General features: G+C 45.7%; 1 protein-coding gene across 1 annotated transcript in view; it reads right to left on the reverse strand.

Annotated features, from left to right (window-relative positions):
* Positions 1 to 4,390: 4,390 nt before the first annotated feature.
* Positions 4,391 to 12,335, reverse strand: part of pi4kab (phosphatidylinositol 4-kinase, catalytic, alpha b) — a 35,307-nt gene continuing 27,362 nt past the window's right edge. Inside the window, exons 45-54 of the mRNA XM_080004171.1 lie at positions 11,624 to 11,767; positions 11,469 to 11,539; positions 11,269 to 11,375; positions 11,047 to 11,151; positions 10,803 to 10,928; positions 10,502 to 10,622; positions 10,064 to 10,223; positions 9,882 to 9,971; positions 7,707 to 7,790; positions 4,391 to 5,437 (exon numbers count right to left, since the gene is read on the reverse strand). Of these exons, the coding sequence (XP_079860297.1) occupies positions 5,386 to 5,437; positions 7,707 to 7,790; positions 9,882 to 9,971; positions 10,064 to 10,223; positions 10,502 to 10,622; positions 10,803 to 10,928; positions 11,047 to 11,151; positions 11,269 to 11,375; positions 11,469 to 11,539; positions 11,624 to 11,767 (1,060 nt within the window). The 3' untranslated portion in view covers positions 4,391 to 5,385. The remainder of the gene's footprint in view (positions 5,438 to 7,706; positions 7,791 to 9,881; positions 9,972 to 10,063; positions 10,224 to 10,501; positions 10,623 to 10,802; positions 10,929 to 11,046; positions 11,152 to 11,268; positions 11,376 to 11,468; positions 11,540 to 11,623; positions 11,768 to 12,335) is intronic.

The following is a 12,335-nucleotide window of genomic DNA, read 5'->3' on the forward strand; positions in this document are numbered from 1 at the left end:
ACACATGTGACGGACAGATAGGGGAGACGCGATGGGGGAAGAGCCAGAGAGATAAGACTGTAACATAAATTCTATTCAAGGGTTAAAGGCTCAGTGGGTTCATGCATACAGCAGGTTTACCCTGTTGTACCACCTGCCACCGGCGCTGGCAATGTATCGAAATCCAGACAACTTTTTACTTGACAAGCCCCAGCTCTGCCTGCCAGACACACACACACACATATATACACATACACTGACAGACTGTGGTACTGAGATCCATGCCAGGAAACTTTGTGACATGCCAGGACTTACCTTCACTTACTGGAAGTAAGTGAAGGTAAGTTTCATTTAGAAGGGTTTCAAATGTATATTTAATACGACGCAGACAATTAATACTATTATATAATTCTAGAAACCGGAATCGCGGTTGTGGCGCCGCCCCTCTGCGGCCGCCCGTGCAGGCGCCTCATGTCGACGACGCACATTTTAGTGTTTTATTTTTAGAGCTTATGGAGCTAATTGCGCGTAATCACCAGGGGCAAAACATTTCACTGCATATATGTATGAGCATAAGTATACGTATGTGACAAATAACCTCTCGGATCTAGAATGTTGAATATACAGACACAGACACACCCCAGATACAACCAATGCCAGTAAAACTTCAAACACGGAACAGACAGTACAGATGCACCTTTGTACAGAGCGTGAAATCCATGACTATGCGTCACCAATGCCAATTATTTCCTCTTACTCTAAAGGGGCTTAACGCGTAAACAATTCATTCCCTCATTGACCATCATCTGCATCTAGTGTGTTTTCGTAACAACTGTGACCCATTTTGCATTGGACGTCATTCATTTCGTTGTTTTGTCCCCCGTGTACTCCGAGACAGCGCTCACACTTCACCGTGCAACGTCGGGCCTCCGTGGGGGGGGGGGGATCCACAGGGCGGGCAGTGATGTGAGGTTCGGAATGCAAGCGGCGAGGGGAAGCCCGCCTATCTCCAGGCCCCGCGTGCCGCCGTGGCGCGGGGAATTAAGAAGCCCGGCCGCGGATACTCCGGGGTTCGGGTCAGTCGGGGGCCCTCGAGCGCCGCGGGGAGAAGCTGCGACAGACGTTGTCGGCGAGTGATCCGATCTAATCAAAAATACATCAAGGTGGCGTCCCCTTCCGGACAGCTGTACGCGATGAAATATTAACCAAATGTGCCGCCCACAAACAAACAAACAAACACGGGCTGTGTTTTCTCAACAGATATCGACGGAATATTCATCAGACCCGCGTGGTATTACCAGGGGACACCCTCCATCCCTCCCCTCTCTCTCTCTCACTCTCCGACTTCCTCAATGTCTCTCAGGTTTTTTTTTTTGTTAGTTTTTTTTTTCCATTGTTTGTTCCATCTCTCCACATGATGCCTCCTCCTCCTCCTCATTGTGTAAGTCGCAGCGATCCATCCGACATCACGAGATTAAAAAAACTTTACGAAAGAATCTTGGAGGGGCCTATCAAACGTCCGGCGTCTCCCTTTCATGTATCCTGAAGTGTTCTTACAGTTTCTTTTTGGCACATGGCAGCGCACCACTCCCATGTGGTGCAGAGCGGCTCCCTGGCTCATGACACTTGATGGGGAGTTGGAAATGGGCTCGAATAATTGTATTGTAATGTTGGGTGTTGTGAGAATAAGATAATATTAATGCTGTCGGGCAGTTGGCTCGATCTCTGCTGTAATCAAACAGAACTTGATCCATGTCTATCTAGGTATTTGATAGTGGTAAGGTGGACTAAGACAACTGACGGAGCTTAACTCCTTACTTTGGATGGCTTTATCGTGACAGGGCTGCTATGCGTCTACAAGTTGTATTGCAGGGAACGACACCCTGGCGGCCTATACGTTCTAAAGATTGAGGATATTTGTTTTAAGGATTATGACTAGTTTGCATGTTTTCTCCGTGTTTGCCAAGAATTGCAGTTTCTTCCGCCCTCAGAACCCACGACAGTTAGGCAAATTGGGAGTCGTGTGTGTGTGTGTGTGTGTGTGTGTGTGTGTGTGTGTGTGTGTGTGTGTGTGTGTGTGAGAGTCCCATCCAGGGTGTTATCCGAAGGGTGCGAAAACAAATAAAAATGTGATGTGGGTTGCCCCCTTGTGGACATTATCGTCATAGAGCGTCATGTGTTACGTTTGAAAGGGAAACGTGCCAAAATATCCTTCAAGATCAGAGTTCCTCGACCTTTTTGTTATTGTGGCCCAGTATAGATATTTGAAAAAATAAATAAATATATATATATATATATATTACAGGGCACAATGCTTTTACATTCATTACCACCCAACCGCACGCACGCACGGTTTTCAAACAGTTCCAGTATCACACATGAATATTCTGTATATACTCGTTCCTCTCACAGTGTGAGTTTGGGCAGAGGCGACACCTCACTAGAGGGTCGACAGGGACGGGGAGGTCGCCCTTGGACCCCACAGCACACCCACCTGCTGGGGCTCCTCAGGACCCTCTGGCATTTCTTGCCCCACCTACCGTCCTCAAACACTCTTTCAATGAGGGTGGCCTTCTTGTTTATGTCAGACATTTATAATGTAGTATTCCATAGGTTTGAAAGGAAAACAACGAAATAAAAGGGATTCAATAGAAGCGAAAGTGAATGTGCTTCACGGTGGACGGTGAAAGGGGAAGTGCTTGTGTGACTGGGGAGGGAAGTTTTTATATAGAAAAACAAGCTGTTTCACGGTTCAACCTCTTCCGTGACATCACACGAGTCACCTGACAAAGGCTTATCTCTTTGAGTCTGATCAAGTGAGGTTGTCTCCTCCGATCATCCGATTTAAGGGACAATGGCGGTGTCTTGGATGTGGAAATCGGGACTTGAACCTGCGACGGCGGCACCAAAAAGGCAGTGTCCGATCCTGTCACACCGCGAGTATTTTAGGATGGCGCCAACCGCCGCCGCCCTCTGAGATGAGAAGAAAACTCTGCGAGTGTGTTCTGCAGGTGCTCCTACGATAGATTAAATAGTGTAAAATGCAGTGGATAGAGAAAACATTATGAAATGCCACGAATCTACCACACAGTCCATCCCATTCCCAAACTCTGTAAACGTAATGCCGGCGACCAGCGGTGTGAAGGCTGCTTTGTGACTTTTCAGCATCATGGCCGAAAATGCAGCGCAGCAAGTCAGACTACGGCCCATGATGGTTAGAAGTTAAAACAAAGATAATGGTATGTGGGTGGTGTGGTTTGAGCAGCCATACCTGTCCTTGATCCAGGTAAGTAGGCCCAGGATGAGGGTGGCTGTATACTTGTTGTTCGCTGAACACACACACACACACACACACACACACACACACACACACACACACACACACACACACACACACACACACACACACACACACACACACACGTCATATCGCCATCTGCTCCGGGGCTTGTTCCACCTTGCCCACTTGCTACAGTAAACTGGTTTGTTAACAACCCCATTGTGGCACTTCCGCCTGTCACATGCGATCCAAGTGGCGTTTCAGTGCCTTCCAGCACAGGGACACAGGCAACGATGGGTTGTAGAGACCAGTTCATTGTAGAGAGGAGGCTAGGTGGAATTAGCCAGGAGCAGATGGAACATGTCATGACAGGGTGTGAAGATGTGGGTTTTAACCTGCTGCTCGTTGGGCCAACCAATGAGCAACAGGTATGCAGCTACCCTGACCCATTCACCTAGATCCAGGTCAGGTGCGGCTGCTCAAAACCATCCCGTCTACACACCACACCAGTTTACTGAAGAAAGTGGGCAACAAGCCCCGGAGCAGATGGAAACATGTCATGACAAGGGCTCCCCTCCTGTGCGTATGTGTGTGTGTGATGGGGGGGTGGGGGGGGGTTTACCTGTTGCACGTTGATTGCTCTCACGAGCAGCGGCATACAGCCACCCTGATCCTGGGCCGAATTACCTAGACCCAAGACAGGTGTGGCTGCTCAAACCACACCAGCCCGACACTACGTTTTAAGTTATCTGTAATAATAATAATAATGATGAATGGTTATTATCACAGTTCTTATATTTTCATGCATCTTATATGATCAAAGAATACTCTTCGCTGTGAGCAGAGCTCTGCTGAGCAGAGCTCAGAGATCTTCGTTCTCGGAAGATATTATGGCATTTCAGCCTCAACATGCTTGCTTTATAAGGAAGCTGTGGCACTGTAACAGTTCAACAGTTTTCTTCCCACAAGAGAAAAATGAATTATTTATTCCAGTATCCCCTCTCAATTGAATAAGACTATTGCAGTGGGAAGCATAGACGTATATACTTTAAATTCAATAAAATAAATATTTCAAGAACAACAGAATGCCATTAAATTAATATATCTTTATTAGATTTAGCCATTCCCATCCAAAGGCATGAAGATAGAAAAGGTGACAGAAAATGGGTCATGGATATAAATATACAAATAGAGCCAGAATCTTTACAATCAGGTACATTACAATAAACCGCATGGACACAGGATACTGCATTTTGGGTTCCAGTTATCTTCTCAAAATTGACACACAGGCTACATGACAGTTAACTGTTAAATTTATGTGCATACCGTTAAGCATAATCAATACAATCAATAGTTTTGATAAATGTGCACCCCACAGCACGTTGGCAACGCTTGAAACACATAGAACCGTAACTTGCTCTGGCCCATTCTCCTTTTGGTGAGGTACCAACTTGGATGCCACAAGACCAAAATACAGTTAAACCCATGTCTATACTGCCATTTAGCACTTAAATAGTGGACGAAGAAGTGGACGAGTACCATGCCACAGACTATTGGTCCATTAAAAAGAGAAGCACAGTAGTACAGTCACTCACAAGACCATGGAATAGGCCACGTCGGTCAGAACCGAGACCAGTCTACTTCAAGTTTCCAAGTACATCTCAAAAAGTACAGGTCGTACAGTCTATCCAGAAAACCAGACCGTTTTGGTACACACATTCACAAACATTAAAAAGCTTTTAAAAATTTGGCACAAACTTTACTGACCGTGCAGTTTTTTTTTTTGTTTGGGTTTAATCCAAAGTAAAAATATTCATTTCAACATATTATATATATATATATATATATTGTTTTTTTTACATAAAGATAAACATAACACTCAACGAATTTATAGGAAAAAATAAATTTGATTTTGGTGGAAACAAGAAGCAAAGCAAACACATCGGGCAAGATTTATCCATTAACCAAGAACGACTTCCAATGTTGTACAACTAGAGCGCACACACACACACACACACACACACACACACACACACACACACACACACACACACACACACACACACACACACACACACACACACACACACACACACACACACACACACACACACACACACACACACTCAGTAAGGGATCTGGTTTTGGTAGTACTGGAGCATGTCGTAGGTCTTACTCCTGTAAAACAAGAACAAACATAGAAATAAGTCACATTCAAGAAGAGCTAGATGCTAAAGCTAGTTAGGCCATTGTTATTGTTAAGGATTGGTATTATTCTCCTTGGAGCTTTTTGGGCTAAAAGTGTCTGAAACAGAACGACTCGCTGGAGCTACGGCCACGGTTGAGGTGTCATTAGAGCCGGGACGTCGCAGACATATGGTGGCTCAGGTTTCATCCAAATCGATCCACGTACGGAGCAGAAAATAGTGGAAAACTGACCAAATTTGACCAAAGGGAGCCGAACGTTTGTACAAAGGGAGCCGAATGTTTGTACAGCACCGACACGCCAACATTCAAAACACTCCTTATGAATGTGTAGGTTGTGGTTTTCAACGTCCAATTTGCGAGTCAATCGCTCTGTAGTGGTTAGAGGTTGTAAACTGTGTGCGTGCGTGCACCATCTTACCGGTTTTTAATATTTTATCTCTTTGGTCTTTATGGAATTGAAGACATTCTGTTCAGATGTAACCCCGTGTAAGATGTGGCGTTGTGTTCCTCCTTGCTAGGGACGTAACTGAATAGCGTTTTAAGGTACGTACTGCGTTATAAAGCAAACACGCTTCTGAACCGTAAGCCTTTCCCTGCGTTACGGTGCCCGCGCCATAGATTTATGTTTGCAAATTGAAGATGCAAACTTTGATTCACCCTCACCTTAGCGGACGCATTCCGCCATCCTTGTTTACAGCGGGAGCGGCAAAACTGCTTTACGCCGATATACGACACGGTGAGCACGGTGAGCACGGGAGCGTGAGTAAATCATGGTGGAACGGGGCCGCGGGAAATTACTCATTGAAAGGATTATGACAGCATTTGGCCCTTGCTACTGCGCTGAAACATCATCAGGTGAGGTGAATTCAAGTTTACATCTTAAGTTTTGCAAGTAACTCTGGTTTTGATATGTATGTTGCTTATTTTGCCTCTCCTGTAAATTTGAAAGCCCCGACAAGCGCCTTCCCCTGCTGCAACGCATCCGAGGCTTTACCATGTGTTTTTTCTTTTTTAATATCAACTATTTATTGATTGAATATACAGAAAACAAAGGAGAAAATAATTAATACCATGAAATACCATATACAACGGTTTATACCGTACTGTGAAATTTAATAGAGTTACATCCCTACTCCTTACTTTGCAGAAGTCGTAAAATACAAAATCCGCGAGTCCATGATGAGTTTCATATTCTTGGAACGAATGGTAAAAAATTGTACCCTGAAAACTGATAATAGTCACGGAAAGACGTCAACCGTTTTCGGTTTCTTGGAATCGTACCCAATCGGAAAACCTGGGACACGAGAAAGAAAAACATTCATCCAGAGAGTCGTCACCGCGTCGAGTCGAGTCCACCCCCGACTGTGCAAATGAATGATGCGTTTGAGTACCAGGAGCGCGTCGGAAAACTAGTACCCGTGAAATTGTAATTACTCACAGAGAGACGTCTACGCTTTTCGGATTTCATGGAACCGTAACCCATCGGAAAATTTAATCCACAGAAAGGCGTGACCGCTAAAAATACGTTAGTAGGTCATTGTTGCCCCACACGGCATCAATCGGTCAAACTTCCATAAATACACCATTGTTGCCCCACACGACAGCAAACGTCAACTTCCCGACTGTGGCTGCAGCTCCATTCCCCCGGAGAACGCGGTGACATGTTCTTATGTTCAACGACGAGGTTTGGTTCTGAGGCAAACACGGACGGTTGTTTTAAAGAAACTTGATGTACATGCAGCTTCCTACAGATAAACATAGCGAGCTTAAAAGGTCAAATTCCAAATTAATGTTAATTTCCAATAAATGTTGTCTGTGTTACATCACAGGCTAAATGCCTCTATTTAACTGAGTTCTTCCAATTGCAGATTGTTAGCACAAGAAGTGCAATAAAGTAAAATTTTCAAGTAAAGTATTTATTATGTTTGGGAAATAACATGTATTTATTTTGTTTGTTATATCAAATAAATACAAACCTTTATGTAATTATAAAATAATTACAAAATAAGGACAAAGAATAAAGACCACCTTTATGGCCGGACAATTTAAAATATTGTCTGAAATGACAAACTCAGGTCAGAATCAGGCGGATTCTTGTAGTTTGATGCCTGATTACCGAAAATCGGCATAAAGAAATCCGTAGCTAACATGACTAAAATGGACCCCGTGTATTGCTGCCTGCAGCTATATTTCTGAATTAAATCTGTTTGATTTGACCTGTGACCCGCGCGGCACTGACCTGTTACTGAGGAAGCAGTTCTGGATGACTTTGATGATGTCAGCAGCCGCCTCCTTCTCACTCATACCGGCGTTGAAACGCTGCCTGAAGGTACAGCATTCATTTATACATTTCATGAAGCCATGCATTTGAGAACAACAATAACTTAATTGTATGCATGCATCAGAGAATATACCGTTGAGCAAAAGTAATGCTTCTGACCAGGACTCTATCTACCTAGAATATTCTTACGGCTGCCCCCGATTAAAGATTTTCCTAGTCGACTATCAGTTGTCAGTTCAGGCGATTAGTCGCCGAATCGTTACACGTTTATGATATTATGATATAATTTCATTATTTAAATATATGTGTTTTTTTGGGCACCAGAAAATGGTTTGACATCCAGGGCTGAGAAAGAATGTTATAACTACTATTGTTAACACTGTGCTACATTACAGATAAATTAAAAAAAAAAAAAAAAACATCCTGTAAAATATAAATGTAATTTATAAATGAATTTACAAGCGCTGCGTGCATGAAGAGAGCCGCCTGTTAATAACATCGGTCAAACATTACATCGGTTAAACTTATTAGGCCCTGTGATTATTTTATTAATGTACACATTTAAATTACATATTGACATCATTTGCACTGAAATGTGGCGTACGGGAGATTGTTTTCCCCGGTGTCGGTGCCCGGGTGCTTTCCCCGGCCCGGTCCGTCGGGACATTTAAATTAAGATTTGGTTATTGAAGAATGTTATTCACGGTTTCAAATGGCACTTTTAATATATGCAATTACTTTTATAATATACGTACGACTTTTCCGGACTTTACACTTCCGTTTAAACGTCACGGAAGTGAGTCGTTAGGAACATCCCTATTCTGAATGTTGGAACAACCAGCAAGGGGATTGGATGTTTTGTTAATTTATCAGTAACACCAACACAATAACCTAAGACCAGCCTTTAAAATATTAATTTAATGTACAAGTGCTGCGTGCACACATGAAGCAAGCCGCCTGTTCATTACAGGCAAACCATCAAAAGCTGTGATTACTATTCTGAATGTGTTGCAACAACCAGCAAGGACTGAACATTTATTTTTGTTCAAATTTGTTTAAAATTAAAAGCCCTCTAGCCTTACATACACAGGTCCAGCCAAATACTGCAGGTTTTAAGGTTCATTTTGACAAGACGCAGCTCCTGAATTAAGTTTTTATTTATTTATTTTTCCCTTGCAACCAATGACAAACTTTGTCGACTAAGACACTTTTCATCAACTAACGTTTGGTTGACTATTTCGGGGGAGCCCTATATATATATCATACAATCTAATATTAATTCATATCATAGACAATATCATGAAAATGTCCCTGTTAAAATGGAGTTCTGGTCTGGTCTGGACTTTTAGTTTAGTCCACCCAACAAAGCCGTTTTCAAGAACTTGAGAGATGTTTCTAGAACATTGTAGTGTGGGGATGGTGTGGTTTGAGCAGCCACAACTGACCTGGGTCTAGGACATAGGGGGCCCAGGATGAGTGCGGCTGCTTACCTGCTGCTCATTGGTTGGTCTAACGAGCAACAGGTAAAACCCCCATCCCCACACTCACTCAGGAGAGGAGCGCCTGTCATGACACGTCTCCATCTGCTCCTGGGTTTATTCGTACTAGACCACTCTTTACAATAAACTGGTGTGTCCACAACCCCGGTCGTCTGTGTCTCTGTGCCAGAGGTCCCTGAAAACACCAGTTGAGTGGGAGGTGGTAGGCGAAACTGCCACCTGAACAGGGACTCTCCAGCACGGGGAAGGGACACAGAGGGGCCGTCCGGAGACACCCTGGAGCCACAAGCGGATCAACGGGCGACTGGCAGCAGCAGCAGCAGCAGCAGCAGCAGCACCCAGGGTGTCCGGTGGAGGACCGGGGGAGAAGTAGCTGCAGCAAGCACCACAGCACCCCTACAAGCAGCCCCCGCAACAGTCAATTCCGGCCACGCCTTCACCGGCCAGCACAGCAGCCCGAGGCCCCACTTCCCGGAAGGGAGGAGGGGGCCGTCTGTCATCGCCCTGGGGGAAGGAAGCCGGTGGGCTGTGCTGTTCCGGGGAACCAGGTCCCCTCATTTTTTTTTGTTGTTGTTGGTTTAAGGTATGGGAACCTTGTTTGTCCTTGTTTCATTTATCGAACATAAAAACTCACTTGAGCAGTTTGATGGTCTGTCCTCTGAAGCAGGGGAGGCCAGTGTCCAACATCAGGGTAACCAAGGAAACGACCGCATCCATGTAGGGCCTGAGTAAAAACAGCAACGTCCCATCGTAGGTCAGCGATACGCTTTATGCACTTTAATTCACACTGACTGCCACTTATGTTCGCGAACTCACCGAACAGCAAGGTAGCCCCTCACACACATCTCCATGAACCATTTGAAGGGCGTGGCCTCCATCTTGCCGCCCATGATCATAACCATCTCATCAGTCAGCTTGATGTTCGGCTCCCAGCCCAGGTTTCCACCGGGAGAACTCTCAAACATGAACCCGAAATCTGGTGAGAAATGCACACAAACACATGCACACACTTACTTTAAAACATGTTTAATGACAACGTGACCTCCAACCAAATAAAAAATATTATGCATCAGGGCTAATCGGAAACAAAATAATAGCTGAATTTAATTATTTTATTAAAAAAAAAAAAAAATCCTAATTATTTGCGAATATTTTACACATGGAACGATTTTCAAATACTTTAAAAGATCTGCATAGCAACCTCACAGCCAAATACCCTCACAGCCACAAGCCTGCACACAAAAAGAAACACACCAATGTGGATAAGGTGCCCCGCGCTGTCCAGCATAATGTTGCCGTTGTGTCTGTCTTTGATCTGCAGCAGGAACAGCAGCAGGCTGTAGGCGGCCATACTGCGGATGAAGTTATACCGCGCCTAGTCGGTGGCACAGAGACACAAGAGGTGAAAGACGACTTTCAAATGTCAGGGCCATCCTTGAGGAACACGCTGTTATTGTGGCAGCCGTTGTGCGGCTCATAGGTCACGGGTGTGCGCCGCCAACTGTTGACGGCTAAGTAAACATTCGCGGTGGATGTGGGGGACGGCGGTGTTTACCTTCTGGAAGGCCAGTGTGGACTCGTCCCCGTACTGGTTCCTGAAGTAGTCGTACATGCCAAAGTCTGTCTGCCGCCCCAGCTGGTCACGAGACTTGCAGTCTGGGATGCACTCGATCACGCCGCACTGTGGCCAGAGATCGACACGGGAGGAAGAGGGAACAAGGGGTTTTGGTTGAAGCTCTACTGAAACTCATTTGTCCTTTGTTTGGCCAAGACAGAGTTTGGGTGTTGTGTGGACTCACTCCGGGGGCGGTGGCCACCACTCGGTAGGGGAACACATAAAGGTCCAAGCCCACCAGCTGGAAGATGTTCTTAAACAGACCGATAATCTGAAGAGCCAGCATGTCCTGGAAACAAAGAGAGGCAGAGGGGGACGACATCCATCTTGAATGTCCCTTCTCTGTTGTTTTGGGAAGGGTGGGGGTGAGGAGTCAGTGAGGAACAGTAAACGACCCGACACAGACCTGCCTGCAGTCGTCTCCAACTTTAAAGATGGCTGCCTGCCAGCAAATCCTCTTGGCCTCCTCTTCGCTCTTCCCCTCGTCCAGAGAATCCGAGCGACACTGCAGACCTGTGGGGACACACGACAGCCGTTACGGTCCCTGCGTGAGAGCCAGGGAATGGAACAACAAAATTCATGCGCTTTTTCTGTGCGCACGCGTACCTTCTTTTTCCAGCTCGCTGACTCCACACCTCCTCACTTTGAATTTGGCCAGGTAAGGGGCTTTGGCGGCGCTATATGGGGGCAGAAAGTGACACACGGTGGCTTGTTAATGGATGCTCCCATGGCGGAGGATCTGCGTGAGTCGTAGGTACTACCTCTGCATGGGGGTCCCCGACTTGTAATCTATATCCAGGACAATGGCCTCTGGGTTGCTGGGGAGATAACAGCCAGGCTGGACCTTGATCTCCGACATGGCTTTCAGGCAGGCCCTCTTCCTCTCGTCCCCCTTCGGAAAAGGCCTGTTGATGACAAACGGCAAAAAGGCAGAGGTCACAAGCCGCCACGCATGACTTTCCACCCATGTATGGGCATCTCACCTAATGAGCTCCTTACCACAGGTGACAGCACGTCTCCGCTGTTATCTACCAACAGGAGACACAAGGGTGGAGGTAAAAAAAGTAGGGGGAGTCAGGGGACAGCGGACTGGGGCTTTAATGTGAGACGATTCAACCCTTGATAGTTGAAATTAGTCTCCCATTATCCTCCTATTAGCCTCTCATAGCTCTAATGAGTCGAGAGGGGATCATGCGGGGTGAACAAACAATCCCTCGAAGACCAACAATAAATCAGCCCTGTCAGAGCTGCTCGTCAGCCGAGGACGGCGCACATACTGTGCAGGCGCAAATTGGACACGTACTCAAGGGAAGAACAAGCCACAAGGCGGCACGTCTTCCACACCAACAGATAATCAGAGAGACATCGCAGCACGCTATGGCCAAAACAAACAAACAACAAAGGGATTTGGGGATCAAATCGTCCCCTGGGGGCGACGGGCAAGGAAAGGCAGGAAAAAAAAAGCTAGACTCA

Source organism: Zeus faber (genome assembly GCF_960531495.2).
Source record: "Zeus faber genome assembly, chromosome: 7".
NCBI classification, from domain to species: domain Eukaryota; kingdom Metazoa; phylum Chordata; class Actinopteri; order Zeiformes; family Zeidae; genus Zeus; species Zeus faber.